The sequence below is a fragment of the Pseudonaja textilis genome, chromosome 6 (genome assembly GCF_049901715.1).
Source record: "Pseudonaja textilis isolate UNSWEBS1 chromosome 6, rPseTex1.2, whole genome shotgun sequence".
In the NCBI taxonomy this organism is placed as follows: Eukaryota; Metazoa; Chordata; class Lepidosauria; order Squamata; family Elapidae; genus Pseudonaja; species Pseudonaja textilis.
The window spans coordinates 38,847,412-38,867,222 of record NC_141995.1 but is presented as its reverse complement, the minus strand read 5'-3'; the positions used below and the strand labels follow the sequence as shown (position 1 = coordinate 38,867,222).

At 37.3% G+C, this 19,811-nt stretch overlaps 1 protein-coding gene across 2 annotated transcripts in view; it reads left to right on the top strand.

Annotated features, from left to right (window-relative positions):
* WWC2 (WW and C2 domain containing 2) overlaps positions 1-19,811 on the top strand; it is a 144,318-nt gene that overhangs the window by 73,867 nt on the left and 50,640 nt on the right. For both annotated transcript variants that reach the window (XM_026699665.2, XM_087936353.1), the window contains exons 6-10: positions 1,885-2,014; positions 2,587-2,733; positions 4,022-4,095; positions 7,856-8,095; positions 18,466-18,555. In XM_026699665.2, the coding sequence (XP_026555450.1) occupies positions 1,885-2,014; positions 2,587-2,733; positions 4,022-4,095; positions 7,856-8,095; positions 18,466-18,555 (681 nt within the window). The remainder of the gene's footprint in view (positions 1-1,884; positions 2,015-2,586; positions 2,734-4,021; positions 4,096-7,855; positions 8,096-18,465; positions 18,556-19,811) is intronic.

Genomic DNA, 19,811 nt, shown 5'->3' with positions numbered 1-19,811 from the left:
CACCATCTGTAATTGTGAAAGTAGAAAAGGAACATCAACTATAAGAAATCTGGGATTCTAGGGAAAGGGACAAAAGCACACAATATCTGATCCATTGGAAAAGGTCCTCAGAATCTGAATGAACCAGGGACAATGTCAGGTATGTCTATGCCTCTCGACTTGATTCAGCAGTTTCACCATTTCCCACCATTTTCCTAAAAAGCCATGACTGACCAAGCTGCCGGCTCCCCCACTTCACCATGTGAGGATTCTGTATTGAAAGGATTAACCAGCCTCTGTGAACATGTCCAGGGGAATGCAGAATGATGCCATGGAAGAAGGGGAGACTATTTTTGAAGGGGAGGGTGATGTAGGAAAAGGAGTAACAGAACCAGGGGCAGGAGTGAAAAGAGGAATCAGCCTAGAAACCCTATGTAGTCACAAATGAACTAAGTCTAACCACCACCCCTTCACTACCATTGACCCTTATCTAACTCTAACCAATTATATCATTAGTTGAGAAGATTCATATACATGGGCTTTTAGCAGTAAAACAGTTAAATTGAACCTTCACATGTGAACCTGGTCTTTCACACCTGACATTTCTTTATTGATGCTGTTTTCTTTTTATTATTTATTTTATTGAAGCACATAATTTTAGTTGTTTCTATTGGACTGCTGTTTTTCTTGCTTTCATTCTACTTTTTAGTATAGTGATTGAGATTAGGTTTTTATTAGATCCATTTTGGTTATGAATAGACATGTTTATTGTAAATTTTAAAAATCGATCTTTTAAAATTCCAATTATTTTATAAAATTGTCTCCCTGGGAGTTAATGTTATAGATGCAGATGAATACTTTAAAATAATTGATCAGTAATATGTAAAACACTTCATAATTCTTTTTTGCTTTCATTCTTTGAAAAAGATATGTTACACTAGAGATACTAAAGTCTAATTTAGGCAGTAATACTAGCATTTAATTTTGGGAGGAGACTTTAGTTCAAGTTACTCAGTATGGTTTAGTATTTTGTGGGAAGCAGGCCAAGAAATGATAAGTTTAAAAAATCCTAGATTACTGGTATGTGTTATAAATTGGTCTAACAAATAAAAAATCACATTCCTGGATTATAATTATTTCTAATTTCAATAACCTCCATTTGCCTATTTTACAATGTAGAATATATTTTAGGAAGATGTGGATGTAGGGGTGTATGTGTGTGTGTGCATGTGTGTATGTACATACATTGCTGTAATATTTGGATGAAAATGGAATCTGATTCAGATGTGTGACAAAGCTTTTCAGTCTATAGAAAAGTAAAAGTAGGAAAAGGAGATTGGACATTTATATTTGTTCATACTTCCTTGGTAAATTTTGACTTCATAATATTGTTTTAATTATAAAATATCAGGTATTTAATGTAAGTGAATCCCAAGAAGACAAATCTGTGAATAATGACAGATCTTTTCTTCGTTTAAGGGAAGAAAGTTGATACTGTATCTATATTGCAACTTAGGCATTTGACCAATTTAGATATATACACACTATGAACTTTATTGTTATTTCCTTAGAAGCAAAATTCACTGGGATTAAAAAGGCTTTTTCCTAGGGAGGTACATATAAGAATATAGATTTAATTTCCAGATGATTTGAAGCTTTGTGCTGTCTGTTTGCCAAAGATCTCTATTCCCACCTATCTATTAGTAGGGATAGAATTTGGAAATATGGTATTACTAAGATTAAAGTACTCTCTGATGCTCCTATATTTTGATTGAAAATAGTCTCTCTTTAGGGAAGATAATATTATTAGAAATTGCCTGTTTCTCTTTTCCTCTGTAGAATAACCTTCTAAATGCCAGTAACAACACTTTTTTTAAGAGTTACTATCAATGTACTATTTTACAGAATTGACCAAAAAATGTCTGGAGGCCAGAATGGATATGAGTTAAGTGAAGCCAAAGCTATTATGAATGAATTGAAGTCTATCCAAAAAGCTATAAGCTCTGGTGAAAAAGAAAAGCAAGATTTAATGAAGGTATTTTGATATTATTTTTATTCAGCATTGATAGTGGTGGTCTTTTGGGAATAAGGATACATTAGGTCCTAACACTAACATCCATCATAAGTAAGAGAGGTAGTTTCTAAGGTCTTACTAAATTTGTAGAAAAGACAAAAAGGAGAGATTAAATTACAGAACTGGATCTTGGAAACTGGATATGTCTATTTTAGAATCTCCCATAGGTTTGGTAGGGTGGGGGTATTTTGACTGGGTTGCTTTATTGGTTAGAGAGTTATGAGCAGATCTTTTGGTCTTGTAAAATGATTGCCATTTTCATTTCCAGACTTTGGAAACCATTGCAAGATAATATTGCCATAGTTAACCAAAGTTTCTCACCATGTCTTTTTAAATATCTTGTTTGAGAGACAGAGAGGAAAATTCATGCACCAAGTTGTCTTTCAAAATAGATACGGTAAATGTTGATGAACAATTATAAGATATTCCTTACTAAATATTATTCTGCCTCTCTCTTGCCTATGGATTTCTTGGTGTGTGTTGTTCTTTTTTAATAACAAAATCTGCAGTGATTTGTTATTGTTGTTCCCCAGAGCCTTGCAAAGTTGAAAGAAAGATTTCTTCTTGGTCAAACTGTTGCCCAATCAAAATCAGACTTGAGATGCAGCCTAGCACATTCCCAACAGTCTCTCTCCAAGCAAACTTTGGATGCAGGGTCTCAGACAGACATTTCTGGTGATGTATGTTTTTCCTAGTATCTAAAGGAGGGGATGAAAAAAATAGCTATGGAACACTCTTGAAGAGATCTGAGTCAAATGTTAGTCAAAATATCAAAATGTAACCACCGAACTGGTCGTAACACTGGGTGAATCCCACCCCTGAGGGATGGTATCACATTTTCTAGATGGGATATTTGGAATATGGTTTATCTACAAATAGTATCTATGTTGTTATCATTAATAAGCAGAATTGGAATATAATTTTCTATTTGCAATTTTTTTCCTTGTGTTTTTCTCAGATGTACATTTTATTCTAGAATATTAATTCTGATCCAAGTTGGTTTTAATTTGGCAAAGTAGCTACAACAGTCATATTAAAAACTTGCAATTTTTTTTGTATTCGCAAGAATCTATATCTTTAATATACTATGGAATACATCATCTTCTATTATTTATTTAAATCAAGAATTTCACTGGACATCTTCCCTCCCCTCCCTGCCTTCTCCTCCTCTCCCCTTCTAGGCTTCCTGATATCCTAAATTTAGATTAACAATGTGAGATTCAGTCTAACCACATCTCCCTCTACCCTCCCAAGTTTTCTTAGAGCTTATTAGTATCACATTCCAAAAACATTTTAATGTAATATGAATTCATTTTTGAAGTCATCTAACACATTATGTCAAATAGGTCTTATCCAAAATGACATGTATTCAGTGAATATTGTTGTATATAAATATAAGTGAACCTTATTTATTTTTTCTCCAAAAAGCAATGATCAAACCCCAAAGTCCAATTTTAAAAAGTCCAATTTAGTCACTTTAAAATATTTCTCAGTGACTGGAATGATTGCCATAAGTTTATATTCACATATGTTTTCTGAACTTTGGTCTGTTTCTTAAGGTGGAATCATAAAAGGCTCTGGGAATGATTGTACTAGGCTTTTATTAGAAGCAGCCCATACTTAAATGTGGTTTTTAACAATTTCAGTCTCACTGAAGTCCTCCTTTGAGCTTCATCGATCTCTTGAGTTCTGAGTTCAAAGTGCTAAGCAACAACTTGGGATTAAATGGAGATTCAAAGTTGGCCTTAATAGAACTGTACCTTCTTCTGTTAAAATACATCCTAAGGTTATTTAGTAGTAATGAACATATATTCTTCTAGAAAACATTTGAATTAGGCATTGAGCTGACAAATAGCAATTAGTGTTTTGAAATGTGTTTCTATTTATTTAGCTCATTTAGCTAAATGAATCAAATTATTTCATGTATCCTTAATGATATATGCTGTGAGATGGTGATTCTTTCAACAGGTCAGTGTAAAGAACATGGCCAATTTAGCTGAAAAGGTCAGATTGAGTCTTCACTATGAAGAAGCTAAAAGAAGGTAAAGAAAGAGTTTATTTCTTTGTTAGAATATACATTTTGTTTGAGTCTATAAAGCCATGTAGCCAATATAATGCTTGCAGTGACATCTACTGGATGCATCTATTGAAAACATAGTTTAATATTCTTATCAGGATCATTTATTTGTGTATATTGGATCATTTATTTTTGTATATTGGACTATTAGTGAATACTTGGAGCTATTTTGTTTCCACTAACAAAAGAATTGTAAGCAAAAGAATGTGAACCAAATTAAACAGCAAATTCAGGGAAACAGGTTATTACTAGTAGTTTCCTCACTTGCAAAACAAACACTTAACACTTCGGAACTGCCTATATGTTTAGGTAGTAGTAGGAATATTAGGATATATAAAGTAGTGGCTTTAAGAACATAATCTTAATTGTAATGACATAAAATGTAACATAGCAATCTCAAATTCAGTATTAGAACCAAGGTGCAAAATACATACCACAGTTTATTCAAAGGCAATCTGAATAAAGTGAGCATTTCAAAGAGAAATACCAATTGTTTATCAGATGACATGGAAATTCTTATTGATACCTACAGAAATTGCAAATGATGATAAAAATGTTACCCGAAATGATAAAAAGCAACAAAAAATGTTACTAGAATTCATAATTGTATAGGAAGTCCTAGATCTTCAATCACGCTTTCAGTGACTGAAGTTACGACAGCACTGGACAAATGTGGTTACCCCAGTCCTTAGAGTTCTGGCCATCCCAGCACCCTGCAGTTATGTGATCACAATCTGGGGACACCTGGCAACCAGTTCACACTTATAACCAATTGATGCACTCCATAAACACATGATTGCTATTTGCAACCTTCACTGCCATCCTCCTGAGAAAATTAATTGGGAAGTTGGCAGGGAAAGTTGCAAATCACTAGGATAAATATCCCCTCCCACATACTCTGCCTCACCACCTCTGTGTTCATGCTATACCTGTCTGTGCCCTCCCTGATTCACACTGCTTCCTCATACACCCTTGCCAATCCACTCTTGCTCAGTCTCCCCGACTCACTTTTATAAATAACTCAAAGCGGTGAACATGCATAATTCTCCTTCCTCCTTCTATTTTCCACACAACAACAATCCTGTGTGGTGGATGGAGCTGAGAGAGTGTGACTGGCCCAGAGTCACTTGAGTCAGCTTAGAGCAGGGGTGTCCAACCTTGGCAACTTTAAGACTTGTGGACTTCAACTCCCAGAATTCCTCAGCCAGCAGGCTGAGGAATTCTGGGAGCTGAAGTCCACAAGTCTTAAAGTTGCCAAGGTTGGACACCCCTGGCTTAGAGTCTCCTAGGATTTAGGGCAGCACCTTAACCACTATACCAAACTGACTGTCTACTGCCACCACCTCTACTGATTCAGTAGAATCAATAGATTCTACTGGTGATCATGTGATTGTGGGATAGTGATCATGTGACTATAGGATGCTGCAACAGTCATAGATGGCTGCCATTTGCAAAGTGCCTGAATATCAATTTTGTGACCACAGGGGTATCACAGGAGTTTTCAATCCAGAGATTGGTTTAAAATTGCTTTTTCTGTGCTGTCATAGCTTTGAACGGTCACTACACAAGGTGATACATCTACATGTACAATAATGTAAAGGATACAGCATAAATGATACTTTCAGATCACCATCTTTTTTTCTTATCACATTAATAAATTGAGAATCTTGTTTCTAAAAGGCTTCAGGAAGCCTTCAATATCCTATTCAAAACATATAAATGGTTCAAATATACATAGAAATCTTCCATTAAAATAACATTTGGAATTGACAAGCAGTATCAGTGAAGACTTAAAAACTTAATTAAGTGATCAAGTACAATATTAAAGGGAAGTCATCCAATATAAGAAGCTAAGAGGCATGCTCTGGTAGCTGGAGAGATGATCAGCCAGTGACAATTACTGATAAGTAAGCATTTTAAAGAAGAAAAAAAACCATTGAGACACCATCCCACCTTGCATGTCACTGTAGTCAGGGATATTTCTAACCAAGCTTGGCTAGATATGAACTATTGATAAAAATGAAATAAATCTGATGCGTTCCATCAGTATGGACCTTCATTTAATAAACCAGAATGATTTTATTTCTTTCCATGTTCGTTGTACATAGCTTTTAGAGCTGCCGCTTAGATACTTAAGAAATCAAAATAAGAAGGCTGAGCTGAGGATATCACTACTATATAGTAGACACCAACTTAAATGGCTTTAAAAGTGATTAATCAATGGATTATAAATGCCTTAATGGGTACATTAGAACTCCATATATTTCCTGTAATATGGGAAGCAGTATAATACATAAACCATGAGTAAGGGTACTGATGCACTCATGATCTTTTGTTAAATTTCACCATTTTGGCAGGGGGTGGGTGGGACGGACTATGTACATGAAATAGTGGATCAGATTTTTGGCTTAGTCTATGCCAACAACACATTTTGTACTTTTATGCTGGAAAGAATTTGAAACATTCTCTTTAAGAGAACATTCCATAAAATGAATGTCAGAGAAGGCTGACAGCTGCTATTTTCATGTGATAGTAATTATAAAATGGAACCCTTTGTTCATTAAAAGTTTTCATTGTCTTGCAGTTAAAAACCTTATCAATTGGAAAATCACTTTGTAATAAAACCAACCATCATGTGAATAATGCACTTCACTCGAGTCTTGGGAATTTATCAAGGTTCTTATTTTTCCTGTCCCTAATCATTAACTAAGATAGCCCTGGACTAGATCAGATTATAGATCTAGTATGGTGTGTTGGTTAAGGTGCTGGGAGTTCTAGTCTAGTTCTAATCCCACTTTAGACATGAAAGCTCACTGAATGACTTTGGGCCAGTCACAATCTCTCAACCACCACCCCCGTCATAGCGTTGTGTATTTTATTTATAAAAATAATAAAGGTGATATAAAATCAAATAAATAATAAATGATATGAATTTGATTGATTCACTTCATGTGAAAAAAGTTGCTCACTATCTCATCCTCTGGCCTTTACTCCACCAACTGTGCATACTATAGTGAAAAACTTCATCAGAATCCAGGATGCTACATGGTATATTTATTTAAAATATTTTTATATATTGACTTGCTAGAAAAATGAGGTGTGATGGCTCAGTGGCTTAATGACACTGGATATGGTGTCTGCTCTGGTGGTTCAAGTCTGATGGTTCACTGCATGATGAAGTGAACTTCCATCACTTGCCTCAGCTTCTGCCCACCTAGCAGTTCGAAAGCATGTTATATGCAAATAGATAAATAGGTACCACTTCAATGAAGAGACAAGCCAGCACTTCATGCAGCAGTTAAAATCCTGCTGGCACCGAACCTACCAGGTTGTGACACCCATTTGCAAAGTGGAGGGAGAGGACCTTGGATGGTGCTTCAGGAAAAGCCACTAGTCTTTCTTTCTGGTGCAAAGCTAGCTCACCTCCTGTGCTGCATCTTGAGAAGTGCACAGGTGTGTACTTAACAAAGCTGGTAAACAGGCAGCCAAACTACTCTGCATTAGCATTGTAAAAATGCTAAATAAATAACCAGAAAAATGATTAGAAATTATCTGGATGATTTCAGCCTGCACTTGTTAGGCTTCACACATATAGGTCCTACTATATTATTGAGTCACTGAAAGTGGAGAAGGCAAGGAGATAAGAGACCTTTTGGTTTATCCTTTGTTTTTGTCCTACTGGAATTCTTGTTTATCTGTTCTTTGTGTCTGTCTGTCTCTTTTAGAATGGCAAACTTAAAAATAGAACTTTCTAAGTTAAAAAGTGAAGCTTGGCCTGGGGCACTGGAAATTGAGAAGGAAAAGTTGATGCTGATAAATGAAAAGGAAGAGCTTCTGAAAGAACTTCAATTTGTCACCTCATGTAAACGCACGCAAGATGAATTGAAGCATTTAGAAGCAGAAAGGAAGAGACTGGAAGAGGAACTATCTATGAAAAGCATACCTAGTGATGAACTTACAGAGAGGTATAGAAAAAAAAACCTTCCCTCTATCATTTATTTATTCCTTCATCTTAACCTTTATACTTACTGGAGAGCCTGAGTTGTGCCCTAATGGGCCATTTTCTTTCAGTAGCTGTTCTATGTACATTTTAATTAAATTTAAAATTAGTCTAGTGGGCAGTAATACAGAAAAACCTTCACACTGTGACAGAATTCACAGAGTTCATATTATTTCAAGCTCTCTGTTGTTCTTCATTTGCAACCAGCATGAAAATAGCAAGTCCTGATGTTAAATAGCTGAAGGAAGTCATCAGAGTGCAATATATCATTGGCAAGTTTGGGGATAATAGCTGAGACCTTATGAACTTCTTACTGCAAATATTATTCTCATTGCTTCTGCACTGAAGCCATTTATAGTTGATAGAGATGTTTTTCCACACACGTGCAAAGGAGTTAGCTAAATTCAGAAGGTGTACACTGTGGCAGCTGGATTCTATTCATTTATAGCAAAGTCCACACTGAGATGATTTCGCCTTCTAGTATACAGTATATTTTTAAAAAGAAAATAATTGGAAAACTATAGAATGATAAGAATTGCATATAAATGTTATACTGCATATAAATGTTCAACTTTTGATAAATGGAGAGTGATGACTGTAAAAGTGTCACCATCTGCCCTGCCCTTTTTGCACACTGATCATGTTCTTACAGGATACGCTGTGGGTTTTTGCATTTTGCCTGTAAATGCAGCCCATTTCCTTCTATTCTTTGTTAGTGAAGAAAAGACAAAGAGAGGTTAGTTTGAACTTTGTATAGTTGCTGTGCACAAATAAGATAGATTTTTAAACCTTGATTTAAACACATTTCTGGCTTGTTTGGACACAATAAATATAATCCTGGGCTTGTATGTTATACCAAGCTGTCTAGTTTGTTTACCCACTTATGTAAAGAGGAGGTTAATAAGCAGCATGCAATTTGATTTCCTTCATTTCTTGGTATGTCATGATCCTTGGCTTACTGTATGATCATGTTAAAACTGACCATGGTAATTATAATTAAAGTAAATTTTAAATTGTCATGAAATTTTAAAAATTGTGGTGAAAAATACTGGTGTACGCTTCCATGGCTGATATTTGTTACCCTGTGTTTCCCTGAAAATAAGACTCGGTCTTATATTTTTTAGGGATCCAAAATAAGCACTAGGGCTTATTTGGGGGGAATGTCTTATTTTTTCCCCCATGTACAGGATGTCCACTTCTGCTTGCTTGAGGCCACAATGGAGCAGACAAACCAGGAGAGGTGGAATGGAGTGGGCAGCTCGCTGCGGGAGGCTTGTTGTCACATGGTGGCATCAGCAGCAGATGGAGGCACAGGCATGGGGGCAGGCATGCAATCCGGACATGCCATACAGCCACAGGCAAGCCAAGAGACGGTGGCTGCATGAGGCTCATCTTTGCATCTCTTGGCTTGCAGCCCTTGCAGAGCATTGGGATCACCTGCCTTCCCCCTCCTCTCCCCTGTGCCTCTGCCTCCATCTGGTGCCAATGCCACTACGCAAAGACGAACCTCCCATGGCCGGCCACCTGCTCCAGCCCACCTACTCTTGGCTTTCCCACAGCTCATGTGGCACAGCTGAGTCACCTGCCTTCCCCACACCTATGCCTCCCTCTGCTGCTTGGACAGGTAATCAACTCACCTGTCCTGTGCAGGCTGCGGCTGCTGCTGGACACCGTTGGCCCCTGCTCTGTCACCACTTCCTGTGTTGGCCATGCCCACCCCCCAGCTGATGACAATTCTTCACTAGGACTTATTTTGTGGGTAAGGTTTATATTAGGCACACACACTGAAAAATCAAGCTAGGGCTTATTTTCAGGATAGGAAATATTTTTGGGAAAATACAGTAGCAGTATTGAGCTTTAGGCATTTCACTGGCAACTGTGGCTGCAATCTTCAGAGGCAAAGTGGTCTGCTAGTAAATCAGATAATTCTGCTTCTGAATGAGGATCTATGGCAGACTAGACATTCCTGAAAAGTGGGGATAGTATTGTGATGAATAACAGTAACCAGTTAGTGAATTTCTTTCACCAGACAAGGAAGGAAAGTGAAATCTCCCACTTGCACTCTGGACAGATCTTACAGGAACTGGGGTTTTTGTGGTGAACTCATGAATTGAGCAGCTAGGACCTGAAGCATTTCAGTCAAGCTCACAGCTCTAGTGCATCTCGCATGGACACATTAGCATAAGTTGCAGATGGTTGCAGAAAGATTGATGTGCACACCTTCCAAATCTCAACTATGCATTGTATGGAGATGCACATCCTGCAGTCTGACTGGTTGATCCAAATTCTTGTTCTTGTTTGAGCGCCCCCTAGACAACACATTAACATTTGCAGACACATAAAGGCAACAGCTACACAATCGTCTCAGAACAACAGATGCATGCGTTCCATAGGTGGTATTCAGCAGGTTCTGACCAGTTCTGGAGAACTGGTAGTGGAAATTTTGAGTAGTTTGAAGAACAGGCAAATATCATCTCTGACTGGAGATTTTACAGTATCCTTCCCCTGCCATGCCCACAAGCCACACTCATAGAACTGGTAGTAAAAAAAAATTGAATCCCACCATTGGGACACAAGGTTAGCAGAAGCCTCACTTTCTTAAACAGTTTCAGTTATAATCAATTTACAGATAACAAAAGATTTTCTAAGCAGTGGGCTAAGAGAAATTCACTTGTTGAGTCAACATTCTTTCTGGATTAAAAGGAAAAATCAAGTTTCAAAGATTTAAAAAGTTTGACAAAAAGCTTAACAAGGATTGGATGTAAGAAAGTTTAAAAAGGAAAAAGAGATTAGTAATTTTTGATTGTTATAAAAAAGTTACTTTTTGATAAAAATGCTTTTGAACAAATTGGAATTAAAACATACAAACAAACCAGACCTTTATGGAAATGCTTTTTGTTTACTATCAAAGAGTACAAACAATTGATGGATTTTAGAAAATAGAAGATGAGGGTAATTTGAGCCAGAGGGGAAAGATGACTATAACCACTGAATGCCATTTGAGAGGAGAGTATTAAGAGCTGAGAAAGAAAAAAAAGAGGAAACTCACCTTTCTTTTGCAGTATATCTTTTGGGGGGAAGGTTGGGGGATGATTGAGAGAGAACAGTGCACCACTCACAGTTGACTCTGTCTGAATCCTCTGCTTGTTTCAACTTATCTTTCAGCTAATGAGATTCAAAGCAGTTTGTGCATGACCACTTTCATTAGTGGAACAACTGGTTACATGTGGTTTGTGCATAAATCGAAGCAACCATGCTTAGTCTGGATATGCATTGAAACAATGGGTAAAAGCTCGAAGAATCTAATGCTTTTGATGCCACTGATACGAAGGAAAGGAGAGAAGCATGAGGTTGGGGAGGTTCCAACCATTCACATTGCTTTTGTACAGTACGGACTCTCTTCATCACATAGCCACAGGTTGCAGTGGTTGAAGGGGAGCAGAGGAAGAAAGACACAGGAAAAAGATGAGGAAGTAGATGCTTGGTGAGATGCATTCAAGGACACTATAATTAACAGCTCTGCTGTGAAGTAAAAGAGGGACAGAAAGGAAGGCAGTGGGCTAGTGGATTATGTCACAGTGAGAATTTTTGAGACCATCAAGGAACAAATTGCATAAAACTAACAATATTAGCTTCATGTATCCTTTCTGAAGGAAAGGAGTAATGTACCATTGCCAACTCACCATTAAATATTTTTGGAATATTCAGGTTTTTGTTTTGAAGCTAGAAACACCAAAATTGTTCCAAGCTTTTATTTTGTCAAAACTGCAGCTGATCCAGAAGAATTTCATAGAATTTCCAGATTGCAATTTGTTTCTTTAACTTTCAAAATAAGACATATATTTTGTTTCATACACATTCCATCTTTAGCTCTTAGCAGATTAGCCCTGACCAAATGCAACCATTGAGGAAAGATTGCTTATCTAACCAGGAGCAGATGGAATAAAAAGAATGACAGAAAAGCATTGAACTTTCACCTTGCAGTATATATACAGTTATGATTATTTGATTTATTAAATACCTTTAAAACTAAGATGAGAGCCAGTTTGGTATAGTGATTAAGGCACCAAGCTAGAAACCATGAGTTGTAGTCTCACTTAAGACATAAAGCCATCTGGGTGACTTTGTTTTAGTTACTTTCTCTCAGCCATGCGGCAAACTACTTCTAAAATCTTGCCAAAAAAACCTGCAGTGACATGTCCAGGCAATTACCAGGAGTCAAAGCTGACCTGAACACACCAAAAAGAAAAAGAAAAGAAAAAAACCAACCGCAAAATAATATTTATTTGGTTTAGATTTTTTTTCTGCAGTAAAAAGATAACAATCTTGCGGGGCGGGGAAATCTTTACAAAAAATGAACAACTACTAAAGTTAACAAGTTAAATATTTTAACAAAAGTGTCACAAATGATTTGTGGGAGGTAAGAATGCCAAAGATTAAACAATTGAAAAGCATCTTGAAAAAGGAACATATGTCTTCCCTAACTCTTACTTGAGCATAATGCACATAGAATTTGATAACTTTAAATCTATTGAGATGAATCTTTTTACTCAATGGCTAATAATTAAATATAGTTCCTTTTTGGAGGAAAAAAAGCAAATATTTGAGAAAAAGAACAATTGAAACTAAGTGTTAGCTTAGGATTCTTATGCCTGTTCTCATATAGCCAATTCTATGACAGTTGTTTTTGTGTTATTTCAGCCTTATTAAATTTGGCTCTTCAAGCATAGATGAAACATTACCCTGAGGAGGAAATAAACATGGGTGGGTGGGAGAGGCGTTCATCTTTGCTTTTGTGGTTTTTTTAATTGTTGCCCTTAAAAATGAACGTAGAATATAGTTTATGAATGTTTTTAACAAAAACGATTTCATCTTTCTTTCCATCCACCTCTGCATGGCATACTTTTGTTTATTGAAAAGATTTTTATAGCTGCCCAACTCATACACAGTTACTCCAGGTGGCATAAAACAATAAAAAGCCACAATTTGAAAACTCCCCCAAACTCCGCCCTCTCCCCTGTGGTGGTAACAAACACAAACAAGCCACTTGATTAACTCTGTAGGAATCTGGGATCTACAAGCCTGCTAACAAAACCATGTCTTTAGACCTTTCAGAAAACTAACCAGTCTTGGAAGAATGATGTTCCACAAGGATGAGCCATTACAGAAAAGGCCCTTTTTCCTGGTCCCATTTTATGTATTTCCTTAATAGATGGGACTCACAACATATCCTGCTTTCCTGCCTTAGTGGGCCAAGTAGATGTGGTGGGGGAGAGGTAGTTCTTCAAATAACCTAGCCATATAGGGTTTAAAGGTGATAGCCACCATCTTGAACTGCATACAGAAGCAAATTGGCAACCAATGCAGTTCTTGCAAAAGAAGTGACATGTGCATAAATTAGCAGGTTGCTGCATTTTGAGCCAACTCTTCAAGGGCAGCCCCATGCAGAACATATTACAATTGTCTAAATGAGAGGTGACCAGGGCATGGATGAAAATGAGAAGAGCCTATTGTGCAAGAATGGGCATAACTGGCTCACACACAGTTGTGCAAAGGCACACCTTGCCACAACTGCCGCCTATTCCTCGAGCAGGAGTCATAAGGCCAAGAGAATCCTCAGATTATGCACTGTATCTACCTGGAGCAGTGCAATCTCATCCATGGCCAAAGCTGATAATTCCCCAAGAGACAAGGAGCCCTATAACCAAAGTCACTCCTGCCAGGGTTCAGTTTTAAACCATTGCTCCCAATCCAGACCTCAACAGCCTCCAGACACCAAGACAAGCTGTCACAGTATTGATTAATTTGTCATATTCACCAGACCATGAAAAGAAAACAACACAAGTAGCCACATTGTTGTTTTTTTATTTTGTTTTTTTCCTCATTGGAATTACTTGTTTTTGCTATATAGATTTACTATATAGGTTTACTTGTTCAAGAATTCTCACTTACCTTTGGGTTCTTTTCCTATTAACCTTTACGTCTGTGTTTTTGATGTCCAAGATATATCTTTGACTACATTCAGCTTTTCTTAACGATCAGGATTTTTGAATTAAATATTCATTTTCCCTCAGAGTCAGTGCTACTTTGACTTCTTTGATTAAGTCTTCCATATTATTTAATATAAGGTAAAGGGTAGCGGATTGTTTTATATCTTCTCTACTTTTTCAAGAAGGAAATTATCAGCAAAACAGGGTAAGAATTTTTCAAGAACATGTATAACAGACTTGCTTTCCAAATAGATGTTGATATAATTGAAGTCCTCCATCTCTACAATTCCATGACTCTTTGAAGATCTGCTTATTTTTAAAATTCTTGATTGAATGAGCCTACTAATATCTTTTAATCTAAATATTCTCTATAGATGTGGATATATCCTCCCTTTCTATTTCTCCCGTTCCTTTCAGACAAATTGTACCCTTCAATCATATTCAGTTCAGTCTTGAATATTCTTTCATTTGGCAACTATTGTCATCCCAGCCTCTCAACTGTTACGGACTACTTTTTGTGATATAAAACATTAGAATTGAAAGTTAAAAGTACTTGTTAAATTAAGTTAAAAATCTCTTCCAGTTCAGAAGAATGCTTTAGACCTTAGCAACATTGGTTTTTCTGAAATCCATAAATATTACTAAAATATTTTATATGAGGAAATATCACTTTAAATTTTACTAATTATATTGTTTAGGTTTATCTCTGGTTTGTTCATTTGTGGCAGCAAAAGAAGAAGTGTGGAAATAAAATTAAAATGAGAGCTTCCAAACTCCTTCTGTGGCTTTGCTGAAAGAAAATGGGAAAGTGCTAGTATTATTATTTGTTTACAAATATGTAAAGTCACAGTTGCCAGTTCTTAGCTGGCATTGGCATTCATATGCATTGAGTTCTTTCCAAGAACCTAGGATGTCATAATGTATTGGCATAGTATATGTGTGGATCCAAGCAATATGTCCTTTTGCAATTTATTGATGGAAATTTTGTTAATGTGCATATTTTCTAATGCCATCCACAAATTTTTGGTATTGGCACCCTGTGTGTCAATATGGTTCCACCATAGCCAATTTAGGCCATATTCTTTCAATTCATTGCCATTTTCATATATTTTTTTCTGGGTCCTCATTTTACCAATGGAAGGTTGAGTCAACCTTGAGCTCATCAGTATCAAACTCCAGACTATGGGTAGAGTTTTCCTGCACTACTGGATTCCAATCATTGTGTTACCATGGCTCATACCATTCCCTGGTATTGCCACATCAATTATCACACTTTCTTCTTTTCAATCACAATTAGATCTGAATATTATGAGTCAAGACTGAATTCAGAAATCCCACAATATTTCAACATTCTCATTTTCAACTAGTTTTCCAATTGTATAATTCCAATTTTTCACTACTGGTGCATGATAATCTTTACAGGTGTTCCAGTGAATCATTTTGCTGACTGTGTTATGTCATTGTTTACAATCAGTCTGTGTAATCTCCTTGCAAGAGCTGAATATATGGTCTACTATTTATTCTCCTGTGCACTACTTGTTCTTTGATTTTGATGGTTCTTCAGTTCTGGCCTTAATCGCTTTAGTTTGAATAGCTTGCTCTCCAGCAGCCAAAATCCAGCCTTCAAGGTTTTTTTTAAATTGCTCCAGTTGAAAGCCATTGCCAGGTTTTATCTTTATCCACTTTTCTCTCAGTCCCTTGTAGAAATTGACCTGTAATGCTTGTCCTTATCAACCTTCCAAACATTATTTAGAGGATCATGTTTCATTTTTAACTTGCATCAATACTTGTTCTTGGTTGTCTTTGACATACCATAGTTTTCACACTATGACACACTTTCTCCCCCTAAAAAAGTGGCTGGAAATGTTTGTGTGTCTTATAGACCAAATGTTGCCGAAGCCCCCACCCTTTGGCCTCTGCTTCCCAGCAATTTGTCTCCTTGCAGCAAACAGCCTAGTCAGCTTCAGCAGAGCCTGATTTAGCATAAGCAGCTGATTGGAGGTTGGATCGGCCTTCCAGAATATCGCTAATCAACTGCTCCATGCTATGGGGATCGCTGCCATTGCTGCTGATCGCCACCACCTGGAACGGGCCGAAAACGGGATGTGTAGAGGCCGAAAATGGGGCATACTCAGGATGAAAATGAAGCATGCAGAGGCGGTGATAGGTGGCGGTGGTGATTGGCGACAGCAGTGATGGGTGGTGGTGATCCCCTGGAACAGCCTGGAACAGCCGATCAGCGGTATTTTGCAAGGCTGATCCAACCGCCAATCAGCTGCTCGTGCTAAAATCAGGCTGTGCTGAAACTGACCGGGCTGTTTGCTGCAAGGAGGCAAATTGCTGGGAGGCAGTGGCAGATTTTTTTTTCTTATTTTCCTCCCCAAAACCTAGGTGCATCTTATGGTCTGGAGCATCTTATAGTGCAAAAAATATGGTAATCAGCCTGTGCATGTTTTTCTTCTTTGACAGCTTGTTTTGAAATGAATTTCTGCTTCCATTTCTGTGGGCAGGTATTATCTATCTATATCATTGCAGGGATGTAGTACATAGTGAATAGTCATGGATTTTATTTTTATTTTTCAGTCTAAACTGCCTGATTCAGCTTGTGTATCATCATATCACATGTATGGCCCAGCCATTGATAATTTTGATGGTGTTTCCACCATTCAATTTTACCTTCAGCACTATGCTCAGTGTATAATTATTATTAGCATCATCCAATACTATTTAATTATTACATAAATTCCATGGTCAGTTATTTATTAAAAGAATTTCATGTACTAGGTATTTCAAATAGGCTTATGTAGTATTATATGTAGATGATGCCGTGATTGTATCACTGTTACAAATAAGACTAAATAGGTAGAAAAATCCTAATTTTTGTAGAAAACTGAATTTATCACCTCATCGTATAGTGTCACTTAATGTTGTATATTCTGAGGAGAGGGGTTGGACCAGGGGTGAGATTCTATAGGTTCTCACCTATTCGCTAGAACTGGTTGTTAACTTTCTAAGCAGTTCGGAGAACCGGTTGTTGGAAGAAATCTCCTTTTTCCACCCTTCTTGCATTCTTGGCAATATGCCTAGACTTACTGTCTCCAAAGGACTTTTTTTTTTTTCTTTGCTGGTACTTTCTTAAAGGGGAAGGGTTGTTTTAAACTTTTTACACTGCTGTTGAGAGGAAATGCTCCCCTGTTGGAGTTAGCACTTTGAAGAAATAATTGAATAATAATTGAAGCAGGGCTGCCAGAAAGAAGCTTTTAATGACAAGGAACCAAGATGAGTGACATTCAGCAAGGCTTCTTGGTTAGCTAGAAAGATTGACATTCAAATGTGAGTTTACATACCCTTTATGAGTTTTGGTCTAAAACTGGTGACCATTGAAAGTTACAATGGCACTGAAAAAAGTGACTTATGACCATTTTCACACTTAGGAACATTAAAGCATCCCCACAGTCATGAGAGGCCAGGCACGGAGAAGTGCCCCTTGATGTGAGCGACATCGAGTTGGCCACACCTACCCAGTCACATGATCAGCAAGCCATGCCCACCAACTAAGCCACGCCCACAGAACCGGTTGTTTAAATAATTGAATCCCACCCCTGGGTTGGACAATATCCAAATGGGAGTTTTCTATCCATTTAGGATAGATATAACTGAGCTGGATAGATAGTGAAACAAAAATTAAAAGATAGGAGTACAAGGGCAGAACCTTTCAGAATATGGTTCTCAAGAATTGGCTGTATCCAGCCCACCTAATTCAAAATATCACAAATTAATGTAGTAGCTCACCAGCTCCTTCAGGATAAATAAGAGTATAATTACAAACAGGCTTAGAGAGATATTGCCTAAAATACAAGCATAATAGATAGAGGCTACCTTCAAATGATTATTAGCTAATGGACTGCACAGTCCAATATTGATTACATAGAGTGTTCTTCATCTGTAACTTTCATTTGATCAGTTAATTTTTAGCAGATTGAGAATTATTATGTCCTTACCCATTAACCAGGGCTAATATATTTCCAGAATCATTTTGTGGTCAGAATCTGAGAAAGAGGACAAAATGAAAATATTTTGAAAGATTTTCAGAAACACACACCCCACAAAAGAGAGAAAATGCCATTAACAAACACAAATCAATTAAACATTATATAAATGGTATAGTACAAAAAATATTTCGGTACCATAATGCTTCAGTTGCCCTCAAAATTTCCATTTGAGTTGTGCTTTGGTTGAACTTGAACAAATTGCTTTCAGCTATTTGTCATTGTGCTTTTAAAGCAAGGTTCTCTTTGCAAGGTATATGCACATATATTGACACACAAACTCTTTTATCTTCTAGGTTGAAATTAGAAGATAGAAAGAATAAATTGGTTAAAAAACTTGAAGAAACTAGTCATCTAACCACCCATTTACATTCCCAGCTTAAAAGGTGAGATAACTTTGTTTATACTAGACTTTTGACAAATGGTAACAGTTTGTCCAAAACTGTTGTTGACATACTGTATTTCTGAATTGTCTATTTTGATTTAAGTGGAATATTAACTTAGAAGTCTGTCTTACAAAAATGTCTTCATACTGAAAGCTTAGTTAGCAATTGTCTAAGTCCTGAACTGCAAAGTAAAGAATATATATGACTGATCTGTTGTAGCCCTTTCCCTATATTATTCATGCTACATCGGTAGAAAATTCAATTCAATTCAAACCTTTATTGTCAGTGTACAACATGTGTATAATGAGATTGGCCTCCCTTAGTGCACTCTTGGTGTACACACACCCCAATACAATGCAACTCACAGTGAAAGAGAAAATCTCTAACTGAATGAATCCTACTAACAAACACACCAATGTGAACATATTGGAGATCACACTGGCCCTTTAAGTCAATCATACTTCGTTGTTATGTGATTATTTCATATTCAGGAAATAATTCTGACAGCCCATGGATAAAAACTGTTCTTCAGCCTGTTGGTGCAACTAGCTATGCTTGTATATCTCCTACCCAATGGTAGAAGAATAAAGAAGTGCTGACCAGGGTATGAATTGTCCCTGAGGATTTTCCTTACTCTAAGGCACCAGCCCTAGTGATGTCATCTAGTGGTATCGGGACAGCCCATGACGTTTGTGCTGTGCTCACCACCCTGTGTAATGTCCTTCTATCCGTGGCTGTCAAGCCAGCATACCACACCGTAATGCAATAAGTGAGGGTGCTTTCTATTGTGGACTGGTAAAAGGAGGTCATCAGTTGTTGTTTCACCTTGGCTTTCCATAAGACCCTGAGGAAGTAGAGTCTCTGTTGGGCCTTCCTGGCCACCTGGATTGTGTTGGTTTTCCAGGTAAGATTGTCGCTGAGATGGACTCCAGGAATTTAAATGAGGAGACTCCCTCCAGCCACCACCCCCACCCCCCCGATGTAAAGTGGAACAGGTTCCTCTTTCTTCTTCTGGAAGTCTAGCACTATCTCCTTTGTCTTGCTGATGTTCAAGTGCAAGTTGTTTTCTAAGCACCATGTCTATAATTTTTGAATCTCCCCCCTGTAATCTCTCACCTGTAATAAAGCCCAATATGGTGATATCATCTGCGAACTTGATGATCACAGTGGATGGGTCAGAAGAGACGCAATCATGTGTGTACAATGAGTATAGGTAGGGACTGAGCACATAGCCCTGAGCACCCCATCTGGACCTG